The 27331-nt window shown below is 41.0% G+C and overlaps 1 protein-coding gene across 1 annotated transcript in view; it reads right to left on the bottom strand.

The window, feature by feature from the left end:
- The window catches only part of LOC138988264 (leucine-rich repeat and IQ domain-containing protein 4-like), a 33266-nt gene extending 14273 nt beyond the window's left edge, over positions 1-18993 (bottom strand). The window contains exon 1 of the mRNA XM_070372897.1: positions 18899-18993. Coding sequence (XP_070228998.1) covers positions 18899-18993 — 95 coding nt within the window. The remainder of the gene's footprint in view (positions 1-18898) is intronic.
- Positions 18994-27331: the final 8338 nt, after the last annotated feature.

Genomic DNA, 27331 nt, shown 5'->3' with positions numbered 1-27331 from the left:
CGTTAATGAACCACTGAAAACATAGCACTAAAGCTAATTAACTTATAGTGGGGAAAAATTTGAGATATTAATAGTTTTATATATTAATGTAATGGCATGGGTATCAGGATATTAATTGGAAAACACTAAGTGAAGCAGAAGGGATTTAATGAAGGTAACTGGTTACATATGTGACAAAAGAATTAAGAAGGCATCAGGTTGGCAAGGCAACTCAGATTTAACAGCTACAAGACGCCACCATTCCTAGGTTGGAGGGATACAGGACATAGGTAGTTTTATCAAAGCTCAGGGCACAGGGGTTACCTGCGATAGAATGCAATCACAATAGACCTATCAGAGTTGAAGAGAGAGAGAAAAAATTAATTGGAAATGCCACCTGTGATGCAGAGGAAGGAATATGGCTGGCTGCCTCTCTGCTTCTTCCCTCTTTCAAGTGACCTGCTAGTGCTTTCCTGAATCACGATGAGCCAGGGCCAAGAGACATGCACGTCTGGAAATGAAGCTGGCGGGACTCAGTTCCCCATACTCCTAACCCACCTCACCCCACGATACAGAGGCGGGCAAGGAAAACAGCAGGAAAGGGTCTCGGTGCAAACAAAGCCAGGGAGGACCAAGATGATTAAGTAAAGTGTAGAACTTATGAGCCAAAGGTCGATGTTTCATGCATCCCTTATATATTCACTCTTTATTGGTACTTGGGGCTTCCTTGGTGGCTCAGACAGTAAAAAATCTGTCCGTAATGCTGGAGAGCCAGGTTTGATCCCTGGGTTGGGAAGATCCCCTGGAGAAGGAAATGGCAACCCAGTCCAGTATTCTTGCCTGGAGAATCCCATGGACACAGGAGCCTGGTGGGCTACAGTTCATGGGGTCACAAGGAGTCAGACATGACTGGGTGATGGACATACACACTTCATTGGTAGTACTTGAATATTTAGAATAGTGTAATAAAATTTATAGGCTTTCTATTTTTTTCCCTAAAGACTACTTAATTTTGGAAGGGGGTAAACATAAATTTAACAAAATATGTAGAGAAAAAATAAATTGTGTCTTCTGTAAAATTTTATAGTACTCTATGAAATTTTTAATGGACATGTGATTTATTTTTTTCTTGTTTGAAAGAGAGAAAAATCTAAAATAAAAGCACAAGGGAGGTCAAAGGACTGAGGGTGGAACTGTTTTGGGCACTGCATGAAAAAGAAGAGGTCAGAGGTCACCATAGAGTCCAGCGGGGTGATGCAGCTCCATTTTGATCTGACTGGTGTCATAACCAGAAAGGGGAACCTATAGAGTCACACCTCAGAATTGACAGAAAATGCTGGACAGCAAAGAAGTTGGAAACCAAAGTTAGAAATTAGTGTGCTGCAGTTTCACTGAAGAGAGAGACAGGCTTGTAGAGACTAAGTTGCCCTTCAAAGGCTCTGATTTCTTTCTGAAGCTCCCAGTCTTGCTGACCTGGGGAAGTGAAATTTTATCAACCCGCCTCCAACTGAAACTTTATATCTGGAAATAGGGTTCTAATAGCAACCAGGTGGTCACTGTATGGTTCTAAGAGCCCTCTGTCCTGTTTATGGCTGACATCTGGCCTGGATAAATCACTCTATATTCTAGGATGAGTCAACAGAGGAAAAAAACACCTCAACAAACTGAGGGTATGGAAATACTTTATAACATTAAAAAGGAATATAATTTAGAAGAAGTGGAAAAAACATATACTTGGAAAAGATTTATTATAGGAAAAATGGAAATACATTTTAAAAACTTTCTGCATTGAGTTAGTAAAAACTTTTTAAAGAATTAGACTTTATGAAAAGAGTGAGGAAGTACCCATTTAATATAAAAGATGGAAGTTAAAAAGCAAGCTGGGGAGATGAGAAAACTCTGCAGTTTTTAGTAGGAAATTAAAAATAGAATTAAAATATGCATTAAACACTAAAGAAGAGAATAAATATTATGCAAGATTAAATCAGTTATTAATAAACTTGGTAGATGTCCCAAAATAGGATATGATAGAAGAAGAATAATGATAGGGGGATTATTCTGGATAGATAAGACTTCATTTAGTATTGTATTTCTGAATAAGAAAACAAAACAAGTGCACAAAATAAAAATGCACAATATGATAAGAGGAATACATTCTGAAATAAGGAATACCTGAATGTGATTTAAAATTTTTCCTTATTTACCAGGAGAACTTAATGAAAAAAATACCTTAGACATATTATGGTTAAATTTTTTATTTCAAAAAGATTAAATAATTAGTCACGCACACAAACAATTTAGATGGAAGAATTTAGCTTTAATGTGTCTTTGTATCTCCAGTTTCTCTTTTTTTTTTGATTCAAGAATAAAAATTTGTTTTGTTGTATACTTTATGTTGCCCATCAGAAAGTACCTGTTATTATTAACTTATTGGTTCACTCTTTTTTTTATTTATTTATTTTTTACTTTACAATATTGTCTTGGTTTTGCCATACATCAACATGCATCCACCATGGGTGTACACGTGTTCCCCATCCTGAACCCCACTCCCACCTCCCTCCCCATACCATCCCTCTGGGTCATCCCAGTGCACCAGCCCCAAGCTTCCTGTATCCTGCATCGAACCTGGACTGGCGATTTGTTTCTAATATGATATTATACATGTTTTAATGCCATTCTCCCAAATCATCCCCCCCTCGCCCTCTCCCACAGAGTCCAAAAGACTGTTCTGTACATCTGTGTCTCTTTTGCTGTCTTGCATACAGGGTTGTCGTTACCATCTTTCTAAATTCCATATATATGCGTTAGTATACTGTATTGGTGTTTTTCTTTCTGATTACTTCATTCTGTATAATAGGCTCCAGTTTCATCCACCTCATTAGAACTGATTCAAATGTATTCTTTTTTTAATGGCTGAGTAATACTCCATTGTGTATATGTACCACAGCTTTCTTATCCATTCAATCTGCTGATGGGCATCTAGGTTGCTTCCATGTCCTGGCTATTATAAACAGTGCTGCGATGAACATTGGGGTACACATGTCTCTTTCAGTTCTGGTTTCCTCAGTGTGTATGCCCATCAGTGGGATTGCTGGGTCGTATGGCAGTCCTATTTCCAGTTTTTTAAAGAATCTCCACACTGTTCTCCATAGTGGCTGTACTAGTTCTTCTTATTGAACATGCTCTGTTATCCCCATTTATAGATGGAGATACCACGATTAGAAAGATTATTTTCTTAAAGTCATGCAACATCTGCTCCACAAATATTACCTTGGTAAAGCTGGAAGGATTTATAATGTTAAACAAATTTAACATTTGTTTAAACATAGGCAAGATTCTTAAAGATTCTGAGTATATTAATTCCTCTAACATTAGAGATAGATTCCCAAAATATATGAAGGAAAGTCATCATAAAGACAAATAAATATGTCTCTGCATTCAGTTGAAGTGCCAGCCTGATCCACCAAAGAGGCTGACTTTAAGAATCAATGGCAAGAAGGCTGAACTGCTAGAAACTATTCCTGATGAATTCGTGGCATAATTAGGGTAAAGACATAAGAACTTGGAATGTGAAATAGTGTGTTAAATAGTACACAAGGATTCACAATAAAAAGCAATAGTCCATGCCCTTCCCTTCTCACCTATAATTCTCTTACCGAGAGCAATGTTTTTAAGCATTTGTTTCAGTTCTTTTGGCACACGCTCTTTTCCTTCTCAAATATAGGTACATTTAACAATCTTTTTATTATCTCTATTGGTTAAATTTATGTAGGTAGTCTGCTATTTTGAAACCATTAAAATAATATCTTTTTATTCCCTTTTCCCCTCCTATAACAGTTCCATCATCATCAGTCAAGGTGTGGAAGTCAAATGGAATATGGAGAATATGTTGTAGACGAATGCATGCCAGACAGGAAGGGGAGTAAATGAAAGCCCTTTGTAGTTAGTGGACTGTGGGAAAGAGAAGAGCGAGAGAGGCAGTAGAAACACCTGTTTGCATGCGTTCCCCTAGCTTCCGGCCCTGGGGATGGGGGGCGGAGACCTGTGTGGTTGAGGGAAAGCCAGAGAGTGAGGTCTGCAGAAATGTATTCGTGCACAAACCCTGAAGGATACATGTGGAGGCTTTGTGTGGTTACAGAGAGAAAGAATGTAATTTATGGCTTTGTGATACAGAATCGATTCATACGTTCCTCTAATCTCCTGGGGACAGGGAAGTAGCTGAAATGGAAACCAGCTGGCCTGCTTCTGGGGCCACAGCAGGAAGGTTTGAGTGTACACTAAGCAAGGTGCTGGAGGGGGTCTTTGCTGAGACATGAAGGAGGGGGCAGCCAGAGAGAGCCGAGGCGCAGTTAGGTCAAAAAGGCAAGCTCAACAGGCCTGACAGAGCCAAGAGAACAGAACACAGTTCTTCACTGCAGATGTTAACAGGGGAAGTCAGTGAGTGCCCAGATGAGTAGGGAACAGCACTGGGGAGGCCCGGTGACCTCGGAGCTGACACCACCTTCTACGAGATTCCATATCAAGTTAGGCTTGGAGGGAGGGAAAGTAAATGAGAGGGAAGAAATCTTACAGATAGGGCATTTACCTCGAATAAACTGAATTATTTAAAAGAAACAAGTTTAAACTAGCACTGAGTTTAACAGGAGCTTTGTTAGAAATATTAGATCAATTTTAGAAAAAACTACATGATTTTGTACTGCTGAGCAGTAGTGAGTCTATATTTCTACACAAATTATGTATTCAAACTTCTATTCATTATTCAGTGTCTTTTATTTTCTCAATTTTGACCATCATTTCTCTTTTGTCTTTCCCTCTCCCTTTCCTCCTCTTTCCATCTCCCAGCAGCTGTCCCTGTTTCTTTACATACACATTGCCAATTTGGTAAAAATTGCAGTATATTTTGTGACCATAAGGAATCTTTTTAGCTTTTCCTAAACGTTGATTCCAAAGGTAGAAAATGTGGGCGCCATCTTCCTGCTCTGATGTATGTGCTGTTATTGTTGTTGTTCAGACACCAAGTCATGTCTGACTCTTTGCAACCCCATGGACTGCAACACGCCAGGTGTCTCTGTCCTTCACCATCTCCTGGAGTGTGTGTTTCATGCCCTTAATTGAAGGTCATTGAATTCCTTTTTTGGTTTGAGTAGTTTCTTTATCTTTGGACTCTGATTATCTTGTATTGCTTGTTACTTTCCTGAAGTCTTAGCTAGTTGCTCTTTAGACCTACTGAACACTTGAATGCTGAGACTTCCCTTTATTGAGCTCTTTGATTAGATTCTTTGTTTCCTATTTTATGTTTATACTTCCATTTTTTTCCCCTGGAGTAAATCCTTCAGTAAATTATGGAGAGAATATATGTTGGAGATAAATATTCTAATGCTTTGCATGTCTAATGATATCTCTATTTTACCAACAGATTTAATAATGATGTAGATAAAATTGTGGACTAATGTGATTTTTTCTACATTTTTGAAGGCATTGGTTCATCATGCTCTACCTATAGTATGTCAGTTGGAAACAGAGATACCAATAGGATTCTAATTAATTTGAACATAAAGCTTTTTCCCCTCTCTTTCTGGATGATTTTATTCTTTTTAAAGGTTGAGATGTAATTGACGCACAGCATTATACTAGTTTCAGGTTATAACATGATTTGACATTGTATTTACTGTAAAATGATCACCATGATAAATTTAGTTAACACCTATCTCTACACATAGTTAAAATTTTTTTCTTGTGATAAGGACTTTCAAGATCCACTCTCAGAAATTTTCAAATATACAATACAATATTATTAATTATAGTCACTATGCTACATGCTTTGAGGAGGGCATGGCAACCCACTCCAGTATTTCTGCCTGGAGAATCCGCATGGACAGAGGAGCCTGGAGGGATATAGTCCATGGGGTTGTAAAGAGTCAGACATGACTGAGTGATTAAGCACAGCACATACAATGTGTTATATCCCCGTAACTTATTTATTTTATCATTGGAAGTTTGTGCATTCTGACCCCCTCACCCGTTTCTTCTATCCACCTACTCCCAGGGATAATATTATTCTTGATGTACTTAAGTTTCATGTTTCTCTAACTATGGGTCTTCTTTCATTTGTCTTTCTTTTGAGAGCTAATCCTTTTCAATCTGAAAGCTTATTTCTTCTTGAACTGGGAAAGTTTTGCTTATTTTATTTTAAAAACAGCTTTATCTGTCTTAATTTTCTGTTTGTTGTATTTCCTAGATTTATCTTCCAGATCTCTTACTTTTGTCACATTTTCTTCACTTGATTTTGTTTTCACTTTCCTGAAGCTTTCCTAAACTTTATATTTCAACTATTTATTTTTCATTGACCATGATTTATCTAATATATAATGCTAGAAGTATTCTCAAACTGAAAACGACTCACATGCTATCACCAATGGGATTAGTGCCATACAATGCAATATAGTGGAATTCAAGGCTGACGGGAGAGACATCAGTAACCTCAGATACGCAGATGACACCACTCCTATGGCAGAGAGAAGAACAAAAGAGCCTCTTGATGAATGTGAAGGAGGAGAGTGAAAAGCTGGTTTAAAACTCAACATTCAAAAAATGAAGGTCATGACATCTGGTCCCATCACTTCATGGCAAATAGATGGGGGAACAAAGCAAACAGTGACAGACTTTATATTCTTGGGTTCCAGAATCACTGCAGATGGTGACTGCAGCCATGAAATTAAAAAATGTTTGCTCCTTGGAAGAAAAGCTATGACCAACCTAGACAGCATATTAAAAAGCGGAGACATTACTTTGCTGACAAAGGTCTGTCTAGTCAAAGCTATGGCTTTTCCAGTAGTCATGTATGAATGTGAGAGTTGGACTATAAAGAAAGCTGAGTGCTGAAGAATTGAAGCTTTTGAACTGTGGTATTGAAGAAAACTCTTGAGAGTCTCTTGGACTGCAAAGAGATCCAACCAGTCCATCCTAAAGGAAATCAGTCCTAAATATTCATTGGAAGGACTGATGCTGAAGCTGAAACTCCAATACTTTGGCCACGTGATGCAAAGAACTGACTCATTGGAAAAGACCCTGATGCTGGGAAAGATTGAGGGCAGGAGGAGAAGGGGAGGACAGAGGATGAGATTGTTGGATGGCATCATGGATTTGATGGACTTGAGTTTAGGCAAGCTCCAGGAGTTGGTGATGGACAGGGAAGCCTAGTGTACTACAGTCCATTGGGTCACAAAGAGTCGGACATGACTGAGCCTCTAACACAGCTTGCCATCTGCCTCTCTAAGGATTAAGTTATGTGCTGCAGATGCTGATTTTCAACATCGCCTGAGAAGAGTTTAGGGCAGAGAGCAGAGATGAGGCACTGTGCTCAAGGAAAAACTGGCAAGACAATAATAATTCAGATAATTAGATATTAATATTTTCAGGAGTTGATTTTATGAACCATATTCTTGTGCTGTGTGTGCTGTGTTAAGTTGCTTCAGTCATGTCTGACTCTTTGTGACCCTATAGACTGTAGCCCACCAGGCTCCTCTGTCCATGGGATTCTCTAGGCAAGAATACTGGAGTGGGTTGCCATGCTCTTCTCCAATTCTTGTACCTCCCCATATCTAGAAATGCACTAATATCCTTCATGGTAACTTTTCCTTGTGACAAGCAAAAGCTTCATGAGACTAGTAGGTGCTTTTGGAAAAATATGTGCTTGATTGCATGTATTCCCCCTCCACCAAAATCTTGTATGTACTGACCTTCTCCACCTACCTCTTTGGAGCAGTTTCTCATAGCTACCCAAGGTGTTGTTTCCCAGGCTGCAGTCTTCATTTTCCCCCAAATAACACTGAACTCTCAACTCTCACGTTGTTCCTTTTTTTTTAAGTCAACAGGAGGAAAAGCGGACTAGGGGCAGCAAAAAGGTCTCTGGGTGTCCCAGTGCTGTCTTTCCATATGTGGCTGCTAATTGCACAAATGTGTACAGTTTGTAAAAATTCATCAAGCTGCGTGCACTTTTCTTCACCTATACTATACTTGAATGGAAAATTTAAAAGGTAGTGATAAATTGGTAAAAATAATATTGGCAATGCATTTTACACAAAATGTTAATTCTTTACCATTTAAAGAAAGCTGTTGAAAATGAAAGAGAAGTGACTATAATGGCTGCGATCCAAAAGTCTACAAGCAATAAATGCTGGAGAGGGTGTGGAGAAAAGGGAACCCTCTTACACTGTTGGTGGGAATGCAAACTAGTACAGCCACTATGGAGAACAGTGTGGAGATTCCTTAAAAAACTGGAAATAGAACTGCCTTATGATCCAGCAATCCCACTGCTGGGCATACACACTGAGGAAACCAGAAGAGAAAGAGACACGTGTACCCCAATGTTCATCGCAGCACTGTTTATAATAACCAGGACGTGGAAGCAACCTAGATGCCCATCAGCAGATGAATGGATAAGAAAGCAGTGGTACATATACACAATGGAGTATTACTTAGCCATTAAAAAGAATACATTTGAATTAGTTCTAATGAGGTGGATGAAACTGGAACCTATTATACAGAGTGAAGTAAGCCAGAAAGAAAAACACCAATACAGTATACTAACGCATATATATGGAATTTAGAAAGATGGTAACAATAACCCTGTGTACGAGACAGCAAAAGAGACACTGATGTATAGATCAGTCTTATGGACTCTGTGGGAGAGGGAGAGGGAGAGGGAGAGGGTGGGGAGATTTGGGAGAATGGCATTGAAACATGTATAATATCATGTATGAAACGAGTTGCCAGTCCAGGTTTGATGCACAATACTGGATGCTTGGGGCTGGTGCACTGGGATGACCCAGAGGGAGGGTATGGGGAGAGAGGAGGGAGGAGGGTTCAGGATGGGGAACACAGGTATACCTGTGGCGGATTCATTTAGATATTTGGCAAAACTAATACAATATTGTAAAGTTTAAAAATAAAATAAAATTAATTTTAAAAAAAAGCTCAACATTCAGAAAACTAAAAAAAAAAAAAAATATAAAAAAAAAAGCAAGAATTAAAAAAATCACAAATGAATATATGCAAGGAACTAATAAATATGTTGAAAAGGTTAAAATTCATTGGTAAATAAATGCAAAGTAAGATGGCTATGACATGTACCTTAAATTGGTAGGAATAAACTGAGGAAAATGCTCCATGTTGGTGAAGATTTGGGAACATGATTCTTCTGAAGTATTGCAGAGGGTATGAATACTGGTAGAGAACTGTCATGAGCTGGCCATGACAACAAAAAGTCGATTAAAGAGAATACTCCATAGCCTGATATTAAGGTCTAGGAGTTTATCTTTAAGAATTAATTATGAATGTCATAAATATTCCATATTTCGGTTATTTATCAGAGCTTGATTTATCAGAGTTAAAAAATTTTTAATGACTAAGCCTATTAGAAATGGGCTAATAAATTTGTGTTAAAGTTTTTATAATAGAATTTTGTGGGGCTTTTAAAAGTGATGCTGTGGATGATTTAATTGCATTCAAAGATGTTAAGGATACATTATTAAGAAAAAGGTTAAAAAACTATATAAATTTGTTCTTGTATACTTTTTCTTCCCTGAAAGGGAATGGAATGAAACTCATCAAAATATTGGGCTGTGTCTCTTATAGGTGAATTACAGATCATTTTAATTTTCTTAATTTGTTATATTTTCCTGATTTTCAAATGTTTCTATAATCAACCAAAAAGCACTTGTCATTTTTATAAAAGATCTTCTAAAACTTCTTTACATGATAAATTATTTACATTTATAGAACTCTCATTTTTGCTTTTCTATGACAGAGTGCCTTGATTATTTTCATTCATATAGTTTCTGGTGCTACCAAGCCCATCATTTAAATTTTCATGTGCCACAGGGTTATTTTATTTCATTCAAATTAAAATAATTATAATTTTAGAAGGAATAAAAAATCAAGAAAAATTTGTCTCATGTGCAGAGAGGAAGCCAAATTACATAATTCTAGCACAGAAGCAGTGATCAGACATTAATTTTGGGTGTTTGTGCCATTTAAAGGAACTATAAATACTCCTTTCAGTTCCTGGGTTAGGTACAGAGGCCAGATATAACACTGCAGGCTACAGAAAGACTTGACCAGGCTTTGGGCTCTGCATCTTTCTTTGGATAATTTAGGACTTAATCAATGACATACATCAGGCCCTAAGAGGAATGGTATTCCTAACTAAAAGCTGAAGATTTAGTTATACAATCTTGGTAACAGTAGAAAGTGTGATTTTGAAAGTTCAATTTATAATTGCAAGTCTGAGTTTCTTTAGACTTTATACAGCATCTACATTTCACCTAATTTTTTATTCATATGCAATAAAACCACTGATGTAAAACAGTCATGCTATTGCATGAATGATGTTAAGTGTATTCTACAGGTGCATAAAAAACAGGACAGTCTTTTCTAAGGGTAAGAGAGAAAGTGCAAGAAGTAACACTGATAAGAGCATTTCTTACAAATGACCATATATTCCAAAATAGCAATTGATAATGCTAAATTAAGTCAGCCAACTATGATATTTCCTCTGTTGTCATTTTTTCCTTCTAAATCTGATAAATACAGTACTTATATAAATATAGTCTACCTTAAAGTTAACCTGACTTTAAATTCAAGCTACATTTTGTTGCCTGTGCGAATTTTAGGCTGTGTAATGTTTTCTTTATTTGTATTACTTAAATAAGTTTTAATTTTCATTTCCCATTTTACCAGCTGATAGAAATGTAATCTTAGTTCAAGGTTCACACACTCCCTGGCCTGGCTTCCAATTAAATTCCAGAGGACTCACAGAGTGCCAGGTCACAGGAGGGGAAGGGCATCTGTTACTCAGTATTCCCTGTACCTGACGGCAGCTGCTGGAGCATCGTCACTGCCATCTGGCCTTTAGTCACTGGTCTCTATAGCTAGCCGTGAAATCATCCTTTGTCCTATGCACTCTGCCTTGCCAGTTTTCCAGCTTCTTCCCAAACCTTTCTAAATACCATTGTACTTTAGGAAACTGAGTCTCTCTAAGTTTCATTACTACTCGGGGATGTGTAGAATCATTCTGCTCCTGGGGTTTGGAAAACCTGTCTCCCATATCTCCACATGTTTGTTTGTAGCTACCACTAATAGGTTTCATAAGTACTCATGAAGATTTTAAATATCTTCTAAATTTCTCTAATCTTCTAAAAAAAACCTAGTACAGTATTTCTAAAAACAGATTTTCTTTCCTTTTTGCCTTCTCTGAAAGTAAACATATTATAGATCCTCTGATATGTGAGGTATTATGGTAGGTATTGTATGATATAAAATCAGTATGGCATTTCTGAGAATGTAGAGTGTTGGATATAAAGTTAGGGAAAGAATAACTGAATGTCTGTAGTATTTTAGACATAGTTCATTATATGTATTTTTTCCACCAAACTCATATAATAGATGCTATTATTTTTATTGTAAAGAAAATTCATGCCCTGAGAGGAGTCTTACAGCTGAAAGACACTGAGCCATAATTTCACACAAATGTATCTGATTCCAAAGTCAATGCTATTTCAAGTTAACAGCTCATACATTAGTGTATATAATACCATTAAGAAGCAGATTCTTCCATCCTATCCCTAGAGATGTAGACAGTCAAAGGGGGCCCTAGAGTAACAAACAATCAACTAATTTGATGACCCAGTCTGTAGACCACAGTCTGAGCAATTATATTAAAAGATATGTCCTCAGAAAGTAACAATCTCACATGGGATCATCAACCCATGCACAATTCCAATAAAGGTCAACTGAGCTAACTGTATAGCTAACTGTATAACTGCCCTTCTTTGACAAAGGAAAACTTTGGTTGAAATGTAAATCTGGAAGGTGGGTAATCTGGGTATTAAAAGTTGGCTTTGAGTTGACAGGAGGATGTGATTATTAAAGGATCATGAACATACGCACAGAGATAATAGCACATAAATGCAGTTGAGCATGGCTAGAGATTATAGTGCAGGATAAGAAGCATAGGAGATGGTAACGTTTGCAGTTAGGTTCTGATTAGGTCACTCACCCAAGATAGATCTGTGGAAAAATTGTACTGTTTTCAGAAATGTGAAACTTTTTTTAAAGGACAGTAGTGATGTCAATCAGATGTTGTTTTAGATGATGATAATTAAGGAGTGAGACTAAATGAGGCTGGGGTTATAATTCACCTTAGGAAAAACTTGGTTTTAGACCAATAAATATAGGAAAAGTATCTGAGAGAATGAATAATAGTGAGAGAAATGAAGGGAACAAGTCTCAGAATGTTTTATGTTAAAATTGGCTGGATGTGTTAACTAACTGTAGTAGCTAAAGGAAATGTTAAGTATTTCTTTAACACTAAATCAAGGTGTCTGGAAGTGTGGTAGTGCCATGAACTCTGAAAGGATACCTGAGAGAAGGAAAAGTTTTGAATGGAGCATGTGAGTCTGGGCTTTGATTTAATGTGTTTGAGGTTCTAACAGAGTATCACTGTGGGGCTAGTGTTAGAAGTTAGAAATACAGACTTGGAACACAGTGAGGAGATCAAAACTGACACTTGGAAGTATACTTCATGGTGAGTTTGTAGAACTATGACTGTGGTTAATATTAAATTTGGTATATCAACTAAGATTTTTGTCTCCTGAATTTGGGGAAATAGGCTTTAAAGAGATAACTAAAGAAAAATTAGCCAGTAAAGAATGTAGAATTAGAGTCCCTCAGAAAGGCATGAGAAAAAATATGAAAAGAATACAGGGTCACAAAATTATAAGAGAGAAGATATTAAAAAGAGCAGAATGTTGCAGCATGGTCAGGATTTATGGGGTCATCTGATTTGACAAATAATCATTAAGCAGCTTTATGAAGGTTTAACTTCATACTTTATGAAGGTTTCAACACTCAAACAACTAAGATCATGGCACCTGGTCCCACCACTTCATGGCAAATAGATGGGAAACAGAGGAAACGGTAACAGACTTAATTTGGGGGGGCTCCCAAATCACTGCAGATGGTGACTGCAGCCATGAAATTAAAAGACACTTGCTTCTTGGAAGAAAAGCTATGACAAACCCAGAGAGTATATTAAAAAGCAGAGACCTTACTATATGGACAAAGTTCCATATAGTCAAAGTGATGGTTCTTTCAGTAGTCATGTATGGATGTGAGAGTTAGACCATAAAGGATGCTGAATGCTGAAGAATTGATGCTTTCAAATTGTGGTTTTGGAGAAGATTTTTGGGAGTCCTTTGGACTGAAAGGAGATCAAACCAGTCAATCCTAAAGGAAATCAATCCTGAATATTCATTGGAATCACTGATGATAAAGCTGAAGTGCCAATACTTTGGCCACCTGATGTGAAGAGCCAATGCATTGTAAAAGACCCTGATGCTGGAAAAAATTGAAGACAGGAGGATAAGGGGAAGACAGAGGATGAGATGGTTGGATGGCATCACCAACTCAATGGACATGAGTTTGAGCAGGCTCTAGGAGATGGTGAAGGGCAGGGAGGCCTGGTGTGCTGCAGTCCACAGAGTCGCAAAAAGTCAGACACCATAGAGTGACTGAATGACTATGAAGCAGCTTTAATAATGAAAAATTTTAGCACAGTGGACAAAAAATCCTGGTGTCAATGGGTTGGTGAGTCTAGGTTAAGAAAGACAATGTAGTCTGCAAATCTAGAAGACACCTTAAGGAAAGCAGGAATGTGAGTTAGAGATAAGGAAAAATGGTTTGAGGAAAACACAGGGTAAGGACAGGACATGATTTACTTTAAGAACTGAATAAATTTATTATGTTTATAAACTGAGATGAACATAATTAGTCAAGCAACAGATTGAATTAAAGGAATAGAAGAGGAAGCAGATGACTGGACAAATGAAAAAGAATGAAATTAAGAGATTAAGTGAAGGGGAAAAGATAGAAGTTTTTGAATACAGATAATCACCTATGGGGTTTCCCTGGTGGCTCAGATGGTAAAGAATCCTCCTGCAATGCAGGAGACTGAGGTTCGATTCCTGGGTCGGGAAGATCCCCTGGAGCAGAGAATGGCTGCCCACTCCAGTATTCTTGCCTGGAGAATTCCACAGACAGAGGAACCTGGCAGGCTACAGTCCATGGGTTGCAGAATCCGACAAGACTGAGTGATTAACACTATACAATACTGATGAACTATAGACTGAGGTTTGTGACATTGTACAGGAGACAGGGATCAAGACCATCCCCATGGAAAAGAAATGCAAAAAAAGCAAAATGGCTGTCTGAGGAGGCCTTACAAATAGCTGTGAAAAGAAGAGAAGTGAAAAGCAAAAAGAAAAGGAAAGATATAAGCATCTGAATGCAGAGTTCCAAAGAATAGCAAGAAGAGATAAGAAAGCCTTCCTCAGCGATCGATGCAAAGAAATAGAGGAAAACAATAGAATGGGAAAGACTAGAGATCTCTTCAAGAAAATTAGAGATACCAAGGGGACATTTCATGCAAAGATGGGCTCGATAAAGGACAGAAATGGTATGGTCCTAACAGAAGCAGAAGATATTAAGAAAAGGTGGCTAGAATACACAGAAGAACTGTACAAAAAAGATCTTCACGACCCAGATAATCACGATGGTGTGATCACTCACCTAGAGCCAGACATCCTGGAATGTGAAGTCAAGTGGGCCTTAGACAGCATCACTATGAACAAAGCTAGTAGAGGTGATGGAATTCCAGTTGAGCTATTCCAAATCCTGAAAGATGATGCTGTGAAAGTGCTGCACTCAATGTGCCAGCAAATTTGGAAAACTCAGCAGTGGCCACAGTACTGGAAAAGTCATCAGTTTTCATTCCAATCCCAAAGAAAGGCAATGCCAAAAAATGCTCAAACTACCGCACAATTGCACTCATCTCACACGCTAGTAAAGTAATGCTCAAAATTCTCCAAGCCAGGCTTCAGCAATACGTGAACCGTGAACTTCCAGATATTCAAGCTGGTTTTAGAAAAGGCAGAGGTACCAGAGACCAAATTGCCAACATCCGCTGGATCATGGAAAAAGCAAGAGAGTTCCAGAAAAACATCTATTTCTGCTTTATTGACTATGCCAAAGCCTTTGACTGTGTGGGTCACAATAAACTGTGGAAAATTCTGAAAGAGATGGGAATACCAGACCACCTGACCTGCCTCTTGAGAAACCTGTATGCAGGTCAGGAAGCAACAGTTAGAACTGGACATGGAACAACAGACTGGTTCCAGATAGGAAAAGGAGTACATCAACGCTGTATATTGTCACCCTGCTTATTTAACTTATATGCAGAGTACATCATGAGAAACGCTGGGCTGGATGAAGCACAAGCTGTAATCAGATTGCTGGGAGAAATATCAATAACCTCAGATATGCAGATGACACCACCCTTATGGCAGAAAGTAAAGAGGAACTAAAAAGCCTCTTGATGAAGGTGAAAGAGGAGAGTCAAAAAGTTGGTTTAAAGCTCAACATTCAGAAAACGAAGATCATGGCATCTGGAAATAGATGGGGGAACAGTGGAAACAGTGGCAGACTTTATTTTGGGGGGCTCCAAAATCACTGCAGATGGTGACTGCAGCCAGGAAATTAAAAGACGCTTACTCCTTGGAAGAAAAGTTATGACCAACCTAGATAGCATATTCAAAAGCAGAGACATTACTTTGCCAATTAAGGTCCGTCTAGTCAAGGCTATGGTTTTTCCTGTGGTCATGTATGGATGTCAGAGTTAGCCTGTGAAGAAGGCTGAACACCAAAGAACTGATGCTTTTGAACTGTGGTGTTGGAGAAGACTCTTGAGAGTCCCTTGGACTGCAAGGAGATCCAACCAGTCCATTCTGAAGGAGATCAGCCCTGGGATTTCTTTGGAAGGAATGATGCTAAAGCTGAACCTCCGGTACTTTGGCCACCTCATGCGAAGAATTGACTCATTGGAAAAGACTCTGATGCTGGGAGGGATTGGGGGCAGGAGGAGAAGGGGACGACAGAGGATGAGATGGCTGGATGGCATCACTGACTCGATGGACGTGAGTCTCAGTGAACTCCAGGAATTGGTGATGGACAGGGAGGCCTGGCGTCCTGCGATTCATGGGGTCGCAAAGAGTCGGACCTGACTGAGCGACTGAACTGAACTGAACTGATATGAATTAGCTGTAGAGTGCTCTGTATCTTTACAGAGGTCTTTTAATATCTCTCTTAATTTTTGCAATAACTTTAAGATGTATATTTTTATACCTATTTCACAGGTGAAGAAACTGAGGTGATAGATGATTGGCTTAAGGATACCCAGTAAGAAAAATAGCAAATCATTATTATTATTTTTTGTTGTTGTTGTCTCCTTCTTTTGTGTCAGAAGGTAAATAACAAAGAATGGGGAAATAAACATTAGAGAAAAAAGAAAATAAATTTGAAGGAATTTAGTTGCATACTTTTTAAATAAACAAGAAGGTGAAGTTATTTGATAATAGATTTGGCTGTATCTAAAGATGGGCAAAGGTCGAAACTAGTGGAAGGGGTTATATAAGAGATAATATGTTTGAGATAAGTAAAATAATAATTAACAATTAATATTCATTATTCAGTGCAACTAGATTACAGGGTTTATAGTGCCTTCAGCTGGCACAATAATGTGAATTTTCTCTCCTGTTCTACTTAGTCATTTCAATAGATATGGAGAAATAGCAGTACTAACACAGATTTGGGAACTGCTGAGGTATGTAAAGCAGAGATCAATTCTTGATGGCAAGGTTGACCATGGTCAGGATGGGTAAGAAATTGAGTGAGATCAGAAGAGGAACTGGGAGATAGGACTATATGAGAGAGACTGGACACACAGGAAATGTCAAGCTTTGAAGGATTCATTCACATGTTGGAAGGTTTAATGTGGGCAGCTGAAATGGAGATGATGGTCCTTAGGGTCAAGATGTTTTGAAACTTACGGGCTCTGCTGTCACAAATGTTATCAGTGTGAGCATTCATATAAATTGTAGTAGAGTGAAGAGTGGACATTAATTATGTAATCCAGTTGCCAAAATTGAAGATTGTAGAGTACTGGATTGGTAAATAGATCATTTAGATGATGGTCAGAGAAAGTATTGTGACTATATATGTAGATTATGAAACAGAGGAAATGGAAAGAGAATAGAGAATAAAAGGATGTCAGCTTGTTATTCTTACGAGAAGAAAATTTATATGACATATAAAGCAATTTAAGCAAGTGGTAAATTAACTTATCCTTAAAATAATTGTGAAGGCAGCAATTTCTGATGAATTAAAGAAGAACAGTTTATTTATAGAGTTACTTAAGGCTAGATCTTAATATGTGAATCCAGGGGAATTAGATTAGTATTGAGGCATTTAAATTACTTCCATTAATATAGATCATTGCAAAAATAACCAAGTGGAAATTTTGTGGTCTTCAACTTATAAGTAAATTAAGTAAGAGTGGTGAAACTGAATAGACAGTAATGGTCAAGAGAGTGAGTTAAATATTGGCTCTGTTACCTTGGATCCTACTGAATGACTTAAATTATCTTTCTAAAAGCTTTGGTACTGAGTATGTTTAGGGTAAAAAATGTGACAAAGATGTTTACACTATCCTTTTTTCCTTTTTCTTTTGAAACAATTTCAGACTTACAGAAAGCTATGAATATTTTGTAGAATTTATATATGCCCTTCCCCTGACCTTCCTCTTGTTGTTGTTTGGTCATTAAGTTGTGTCTGACTCTTTTGTGACACTATGGACCCGACCAGGCTTCTCTGTCCATGGGATTTCCCAGGCAAGAAGAGTGGAGTGAGTTGCCATTTCCTTCTCCAGGGGATCTTCCCTCCCCAGGGAACAAACCTGGTTATCTTGAATTGGCAGGCAGATTCTTTACCACTGAGCCAGCAGGGAAGCCTGAGCTTCCTCTAGTGTTAACTCTTTATATAACCATAGAACAGTTAATGGCAACCCACTCCAGTACTCTTGCCTGGAAAATCCCATGGATGGAGGAGCCTGGTGGGCTGCTGTCTGTGGGGTCACACAGAGTCAGACGCGACTGAGCGGCTTCACTTTCACTTTTCACTTTCCTGCACTGGAGAAGGAAATGGCAACCCACTCCAGTGTTCTTGCCTGGAGAATCCCAGGGATGGGGGAGCCTCTTGGACTGCCATCTATGGGGTCACACAGAGTTGGACAAGACTGAAGTGACTTAGAAGCAGCAGCAGCAGAACAGTTATTGTTAAAATTAACATAATGCCATTATCTAAATTATAGACTTTATTCAAATTTAGTCTAAACTATAGATATTATTCCAGTTCACTATTTGTGTGTGTGTGTGTGTGTGTTTCCTTACATTAACTTTATTATTATTATCTTTTTACTTTACAATATTGTACTGGTTTTTTCTGCTAATATATTTGCTTCCGTACCAGAATCTGACCTAGTGTTTTACGTTGCATTTAGTTTTTGTTTCCATATTCCTCTTCAATATGTGACAGTTCCTCAATTTTTTCTTATGTTTCACTCTTTGACTATTTTGATGAGTACCTATCAGTTGTTTTGTAGAATGTCTCTGCATTTGACTTTGTCTGATGTTTTCTTGTGTTAGGTAGTTAGCATAGGAAAAAGAAGTCCAGAATGGCGGTGGCTAAAAGACAAGGAAGGGAAAAGCCTGTGAAACAGAACAAACGAAGGTCCAAGGACCGGAGTGAGGACCTCAGGTACTCTTGGCTAGCCCAATTTACATAGGGCAGGCCCACGGGGAGGAAAAAAAACATAAAAAGAGGAGCCAAAGAGTCGGGGGTCTCTCTCTCTCTCATGCACACACACTTTCTCTCACTCTTCCCCGCTCTCTTCTCTTCATGTCTTTTGGGTCAGCATGCCCTCATGCCTCGGGGATATATTTTCCTTGATTTTCTAAATAAAACTGACCTGTAACACAGAGCTGTGACACTGGTCTGTCTGAGGGCTGTAACGCTGGTCTGTCGCTTCAAATTTTTGTTGCGATGAGACAGATCCGAGGACATTACACAACCCCCTACATCTATGGTGCCGTGACTCTGATTTAACCTGGCTGAAACAACCTCAGAGTGGACCCTGCAAGGAGGAGGCCAAGCACAGCAGGAACCCAACTCAGTGAAAGCTCCCACGGTGGAAGCTGAATGCGAAGAAAACCCAGCCCAGGGAAAGTGACAAGAAGCCCAGTGTGCTGGAAACCCGGACAATGAAAAACGTACTCAGCAGAAAGCTCGTGAGGCTCAGTCTCAGATTCCAGAAGACCTCTGGTTAAGGTAGGAGGTCCTTGCTCCTATGGCTGGAAGGACATATGCCTAGGAAAATCTTAATTCCTTTACAATCATTTCTTGTTTCCTTGAACCCCCTGCGAACAGGCAGGTGGCAGTGGGTGCAGTTGAGGGACTCTGGAGAGGCTACTCCTCAGTGTGTCCTGAAGACTGCACTATCTGCTGAGCCCCAGGAGTTGTTACCAAGGCTGAAGAGGGTTCTTCTGTCCTTAATCTTCTTTGTGCCAAGGATCAGGCCAATGAAAACTGTGAGCACAGATCAGGTATTTAGCAGATTTTCCAGCAGGTTATGAAGGGGATTCCTTGGCATGTTTTTCCCACTGCATTTTCCTCCCATCCTTCAGCTCATCTCTCCCGGGACTTGAGCCTGGCCAAAACCCATGATGCCTGGCTTCAGGACCTAATGAAGCTCAAGTTCTTGATGTCTCATTGCAAAAATTCAGTTGGAGACACAGTGATAGGTAAGAGGTGGATTTGTTCAGATTCAGAGAGAAGCACACTCTGCAGGGTGTGGGCCATTGCAGAGGGCAAGTGTTTCCGCCATGGAATATGGTGTGGCTAGTTTTTGCGATCTGGGTGAATTCATATGCTAATGAGTGGGAGGATCATCTCAACCATTGGGGAACCTCCCACTCCTCTGTCTCTTGACAGTGCCTGGGAACTGTCCTGCCACCTCTGGGTGTGTCATTTAGCTTACAGATGGGGAATCAAGGTTTCATTGAATCTGACTTGTCACCTTAGACCCATTGATTTTATTAATCAGTTTATGCTATGCCCTTGTGCTGTGTCATTATTTCGAAAGTTGTGCCATGCCCCCTTCCCTTCTCCTTCATGCTCTTTTCCTGAGCCACATCTGGGCCCACAATGTTGCCTCTACAATCTTCTGGATGGTCAACCAGCAAATAGCTGGCCTTTGGGGAGGATATTCTGTATAATATTCAATCCCTCTAGATATTCAGGCCTTCATCTTCCACGTTTCTTGCAACATGTGCAACAACAGTATCTCTCAGTGAACCCGCTAGGGCAGGCAACAGGCACACAATGCCTGCTAGAAGTCCATCTGTCAGCATCCCTTCAAAGGCAGTTGGGCTTCCAGGGATAATGTTTGCCACTTTGGGAGTTAGCCCTGCAGGCTGTTTGGGCACAAACCCTGAATACCCTTCTCCTAAAGTTACAAACATACCCCCAGACCAAATCTCCACTCCACTCTTATGGGACATCTGGTCTGTTGCCTCTTATCAATTTGTTCTTAAGCCACTTACTAACTCCTACAACCAGGACCCTGTCCCCTTGTAGGCAACATTGCTCCAACCCACTTACTATTAAAATACTCTTAATGTCCCTGACAGGGCCAGATAACCCATTCATTTGTCATTACTTCTGTTATTACCTAAAGTGGGTCTATGACAATGAAATGTTTACCATTGGAAAACCCTAAGCTGCTCTTATGGAGGACTAGGGGAGGAAATCAGTGACTTAAAATCCCTTAGAGCAGTAAGAGGATAAGGCTTATGACTATTTCACCAGGTTCTCAGTCTCAGGGCACAGGCTTAGATTGCTTTACATCATGATATCTATTCCCATCTGCAGTAAACAAACTGGCAATGAGTTAAAATTACAACCCCTTAATCCTACCCAGCACTGGTCACACTGGAGACCTTGGGATTGCCCGACTCCAGTCCGGGGGTCCCAGGAGGTCGACCTGCCTAGGCATCTGGTCCTCGAAAGGTTATCATGCCTCAACCTGCTCGAGGATCCACCAGTCCAGGAGTCCCAGGAAGTCATCATGCCTCGACCTGCCCAGGGACCCAATTCTCAGGAGGCTGACATGCCTCGACCTGCCCAGGGATTCAATCTCCAGGAGGAGGTCACACCTCAGCTTGCCTGGGGATTTGCACCCTGACCAAGGGATGCCTGGCTCTCAGGTTGCAACAGGAATGGGAGAAGAGGAAAGAAACAAGGCATCCCAGATATTGGCCACCCTCCAGGGAAGCCCTATGGCAAACCTTGAGTCCTTAAATTACAAGGCATGAACGAGCCAGATGCCTAATCTGTGGACAGGCGAGGCATTGGGCCAAAGAGTGTCCAAACCATGACAAGTCTCCTGAAACAGCTTGCTACAAATGCCATCAATGGAGACATTGGGCGGTACTCTGCCCTCGGGACCCAAGAGCCTCAGGGTCAAGCTCCAAGACTTATCTCATGATGGTTCAACAGGACTGAAGTGGCCCGCCTGTCATAGGTAACCATCACACAGCTGGAGCCAAGGGAGTAACTGGATGTGGCAGGTAGGTCTGGAATTTCTTGGTTGACACAGGGACTACCTACTCTTTCCTGACCTCCTACACTGGAGCCTTCTCCTCCCAAACCTGTACCATTTTGGGTGCCACAGGAAAAACAATTACTAAAAGATTCACCCAGGCACTTCTTTGTTGTTGGGATGGACAAATATTTTCCCACCAGTTTCTTGTGGACCCTGAGTGTCCTACTCCCTTATTGGGAAGAGATATACTCACTAAACTGGGGTCCACCCTTGTGATGGGAAGCTTTTTAGCCCCTAGAGCCCTACAGCTTCTGGTTACTACTGAGGAACCCACTACACCCTCTTCAATAGAGAGGGACCAAAAACTATGGGAGGACAAATTTAACCACCAGGTATGGGACCAGGGGACTCCTGGATGAGCCCACCGAGGTGAAGCAGTCATCATTGTCCTCCGAGATTCAACTCGGTTTCCTAACTGGAAACAATATCCCCTCAGAAGAGAAACTCTGGAGGGACTACAGCCTCAAATAAATTCCTTGCCTGTGGGCTATTGGTCCCCACCAATTCGCCATGGAACACTCCATTTTTGGTGCCCTTTACAGTGGGAGACTGAAACCTCAGCTGGCAGATGGACTGCCTCCAGGAGCCTAAGGATTTGATCACCATATTTGATTGGGGACCCTCGGGTAGTCAATTAGCTTCTTTCTTCCCAAATAGCAGCATGTGCATGTAGCACCAGAAAGGCATTCTTGGAGTCGGTGTCAATGGCTACTCTTTTTCCTTTTCCCAGCTTTAAAGCTTGAGTTAGGGCTATGAGCTCAGCTAATTGGGCTGATGTACCTGGTGGCAAAGGTTTAGCCTCTATGGTCTCAAAATTGGAGACTACTGCATATCTGACTCTTCTTTTTCCATCCAAGATAAAGATGCTTCCATCAATATACTAGATATCCTCAGGATTGGTCAGAGGATCTTCTGACAATCCCTATCAGAGTTTTCTCCAGCGGTCCAAGGTTTCTAGGCAAGAGTGAAAGGGGAGAGAGCCCTCGGGGGTAGGCAGGAGGGTTGGCTGGGTTAAGAACCTTACAAGGGGATGTAGTGAGGCCTAGATTTTCCATTAGCACTAACATCTGATGTCTGATCCTTTGGTCAGATATCCATAAATGGCCTCTCCAATTCAGGAGTTGTTTCACTTGGTGGCTGCTAAAAATATAATTAGTTTGCCTCCAAGAGAGAGAGATAAGCATCTTCTATTAGGATTGCAAGATATCAAAGGCAGGAAGGCCAGCCTTGGGCGGTTAGGTTGAGCCTCTTGGATAAGTAAGTTACAGGCTGGGGCTCAGCCTGTAGCTTAGATCCCAACCTTTGAGTGAACACTCCCAAGGCTATTCCTTCCTTTTTGTGGTAAAAGTTGGGATGCTTTTTCTGCGTCTGGCAACCTCAAGGCAGGTGCTTGAGTTAAGATTTGTTTTAGTATAGCCTCTGCCTTCTTCTGAGGAGTTCCCCACATCAATGGAATTGAATCATCCCATCCCTTCAAACTTTCATATAAGGGCTCGGCAATTAGACCATAGTTGGGTGTCCAGATTCTACAATATCCAGTTAGCACCAGGAAAACTCGCAATTGTTTTCAAGTCGTGGGAGAAGGCACCTGGAGGATTTCTTGTACTTGATCAGAGCACAGCTTCCTGGGCCCGTGTGTAATATGAACTCCCAGGTAAGTGACCTTTGTCTTGACCATCTGTGCTTTAGCATGAGAGACTTTATATCCCCTATCTACCAAAAAATTTAGAACCTGAATTGCATGTTGTTTGGCATTTTTCTCATCTGGAGAGCAGATTAGTAAGTCATCTACATATTGTAATATTTTCTCATTAGGTCCCAGGTCCAGATCTAGGAGATCCCAGCTGAGAGCCTGCCAAACAAGTAGGGGCTATCTCTGAACCCCTGAGGTAATACTATCCAAGTCATCTGTTGGTGTTTTTCTCCTGGAGCCTCCCACTCAAAGGCAAAAAGATATTGGGATTCTTTAGCCAGTGGTATGCAAAAGAATGTATCTTTGAGATCCAGGACTGTAAACCACTTGGCACTGGATGGGATTTCTCCCAAGATTACATAGGGATTGGGTACTGTGGGATGGAGAGGGACTACAACTTCGTATATGATCCAGAGATCTTGAACCGTTTGCCAGGTTCTGTCCTTTTTCTTTACAGGGGGATTTGGGGTGTTCCACGGTGAATTTATGGGGACCTATAGCCCACAGGCAAGGAATTTATTTATTAGAAAAGCTGTAGTCCTTCCTGAGGGGATGTTGTTTCTGGTTTGAAAACTGAGTGGAATCTCAGAGGACAGTGACAACCAGTTCACCTTGGTGGGCTCATCCAGGAGTCCCCTGGTCCCATACCTGGGGGTAAATTTCTCCTCCCATAGCTTCTGATCCTTCCCTGTTGGAGAGGGTGTAATGGGTTCCTTAGTAGTAACCAGAAGCTGTAGGGCTCTGGGGCTGAAAAGCTTCCCACCACAAGGGTGATCCCCAGTTTAGTGAGTATATCTCTTCCCAATAAGGGAGTAGGACACTCAGAGACAAGACGAAACTGGTGGGAAAATATTTGTCTACCCCAGCAACAAGAAGTGCTCAGATGAATCTTTCAGTAATTGTTTTACCTGTAGCCCCCCAAATGGTACAGGTTTGGGAGGAGAAGGCTCCAGGGTAGGAGGTCAGGAGAGAGTAGGTAGTCCCTGTGTCAACCAAGAAATTCTCGGACTTACCTGCCATATCCAGTTGCACCCTTGACTCCAGCCCCATGATGGTTATCTGTGACAGGCAGGCTAGCTGGAGTGGGCTGCTTCAATCCTGTTGAACTATCATGAGGGAAGGCTTTGCACTTGACCTTGAGGCTCTTGAGTCCCGAGGGCAGAGTGCTGCCCATTGTCCCCACTGATGGCATTTGTAGCAAGCCGTTTTAGGAGACTTGTCATGGTTTGGACACTCTTGCCCAGTGCCCTGCCTGTCCACAGATTAGGCATTTGCCTCCTGCCTAATCCTTCAAGGACACAGGGTTTGCCATAAGGTTTCCCTGGAGGGCGGCCAGCATCTGGGATGCCTTGTCTCTTTCCTTTTCTCCCTTTCCTGGGCCTTGGCCTCCTTCTCCTGTTCTCTGTTATAAAAGGTACTGGTGGCTGTCTGGACCATCTCATCTAAAGAGGCAGCAGGGTCTTGCTGCTGTAGCTGTTGTAACTTTATCCTGATGTCTGATGCACATTGGGACAGGAATTTGTCCTTCAAAATCACCTTTTCCTCGTAACAGTCTAAGTCCAGACTGGTAAACTTTTGGAGGGCCTCTTTTGGCCTTTCCAGAAAGGCAATGGGGTTTTCATTGGGTTCCTGAGTTATTGCTGAGACCTGGGCATAGCTGGTTACTTTTTGCTGCGGTGCTTTTAGTTCTGCCTTTACACAGATCAGAAAATGATCCATTTCCCAGATGTGCTCAGGGTCATTATAATTCCAATTAGGATCTGAAGAGGGGACAGCAGTTTCCCCTACTGGGTATTTTAACATTTGATATGTTAAGCCCCGTAGCATACCTTCAGGCTTCCTTTAAGACCGTAGCATGCAGATAAAGTTTGACTAAATATGACTGTGATGTCCTTCCATGTCAAGTCAAAGGCCAAGGTAATGTGTTGGACTGTATCTATATATTTGCCTGGGTTATCTGTATAGCTTCCCAAGTCTTGTTTGATCTATCTTGGTTCTAAGTGGGAGAAGGGCTTATGGACCCAGGTTTGTCCAAGTTTTTCTCCAGTTTCAACTAAGGGACATACTCGAGTTGGCTTTTGTGGAGGGGGTGCTCCCAGATATGGGGGCATGTTTGGATACGAGGAAGGGGCACCAGGCAACTCGGGAGCCATGGGAAGTGAGCCTTCCTGGGGGGCTTCCTTCTCTTGGTTGTCTGTTCCTAACACCATTTGCCTAGTAGGCTCACTTTTAGGGCATACAACCATCCCATACTTAAGACAGAGTTCCTTCATATCTCTTAGAAGAAAATTTGGACATAGGGGATCTCTGTCCATTTCCCTTGTCTTTTGCAGAATAATTCTAGCTGCAGGATGGTATTGTAATTTAAACTCCCATCCTCAGGCCAGTGTTCCTTGTCCCCCAGAGGATACTATGGCCACGCAGTGGCATAAAAGAATTTTAAGTGACTTCTCCTTAGAGGATCAGACATCTTCCAGTTATCAAAGATGCATCTCAAAGGCATCAGTCAGGAAGTGGATTGGTTATTTCCCACCTGAAAGACAGTGATGACAGGGAGGAAAGGAAAAAAACTAACAGGCCTCCTTCTATAAAGGGTGGACTTCCTTAGGGGTGAGTCTTTGTGAAGCTTATCCCACCCAGTAATGTTGCAACCTGAGAGCTGGGCATCCCTGAGTCAGGGTGCAGATCCCCAGGCAGGCTGAAACATGACAGCTCCCTGGAGACAGAATCCCTGGGCAGGCTGAGGCAGGTCAGCCTCCCAAAAACTAGGTCCCTGGGCAGGTCGAGGCATGTTGACCTCCTTGGACCCCTGGACTGGCGGATCACTGAGCAGGTTGAGGTGTGACAGCTTTCTGAGGACCAGATCCCTAGGCACGTTGAGGCAGGTCGACTTCCTGGGACCCCTAGACTGGAGTTGAGCAACCCCAAGTTCTCCAGAATGACCAGTGCTGGGTAGGATTAAGGGGTTGTAATCTTAACTCATTGCTGGTTCATTTACTGTGGATGTGCATAGATATGATGTAAAGTAACCCAAGCCTGTGCTCTGAGATTGGGAAGCTGGTGAAACCACCATACGCCTTATCCTTTTATTGCTCTGAGGGAACATAAGTCAGTAATTTCCTCCCTTAGTCCTCCATAAGAGCAGTTTAGGATGTTTCCAATAGTAAACATTTCATTGTCATATTTAGGTAATAGCAGAAGTAGTGACAAAGGAGTGGGTTATCTGGTCCTGTTAGGGACATTAAAAGTATTTTAATAATAAGCGAGGTGGAGCAAAGTTGCCTATAAGGGGGCAGGGTCCTGGTTGTAGGAGTTAGTAAGTGGCTTAAGAACAAATTGATAAGAGGCAACAGACCAGCTGTTCCATAAAAGTAGAGTGGAGACTTGGTCTGGGGGTATGTTTGTAACTTGAAGAGAAGGGTGTTAAACGTTTGTGCCCAAATGGCCTGCAGGGCTAACTCCCAAAGTGGCAAACATTATCCTTGGAAGCCCAATTGCCCTTGAAATGATGCCACCAATAGATGGACTTCTAGCAGGCATTGTGTGCCTGTCAGCCACCCTAGTGGGTTCACTGAGAGATGCTGTTGTTGCACATGTTGTAGGAAACACGGAAGATGAAGGCCTGAATATCTGGAGGGATTGGATGTTATACAGTATTTCCCTGCCAAGGGCCAGCTATTTTCTGGTTGACCATCCAGAAGATTGTAGAGGCAACATTGTGTGCTCAGGAAAAGAGCATGAAGGCACAACTATTGAAAGAATGACATAGCCCAAGGGCATACCATAAACCAATTTAAATCAAATGGATCCAAGAGGACAAATCAAATTCAAATAAACCTTGATCCTCAATCTGCAAGGTAATGACACACCCAGGGGTGCCAGAACAGGTCCAAGTCGCTGTCAAAAGACAGAGGAGCGGGTGGCCCCCTGATTGTTGGAATGATCCTCACACTCATTAGCGTATGAATTCACCCAGCTAGCAAAAACTAACCACACCACATTCCATGGCTGTTGCACTCCCTTCTGTGATGGCTGACACTCTTGGA

The sequence above is a fragment of the Bos mutus genome, chromosome 6 (genome assembly GCF_027580195.1).
Source record: "Bos mutus isolate GX-2022 chromosome 6, NWIPB_WYAK_1.1, whole genome shotgun sequence".
In the NCBI taxonomy this organism is placed as follows: Eukaryota; Metazoa; Chordata; class Mammalia; order Artiodactyla; family Bovidae; genus Bos; species Bos mutus.
The sequence above is the reverse complement of the archived record's forward strand: the minus strand, read 5'-3'. Positions and strand labels throughout refer to the sequence as shown.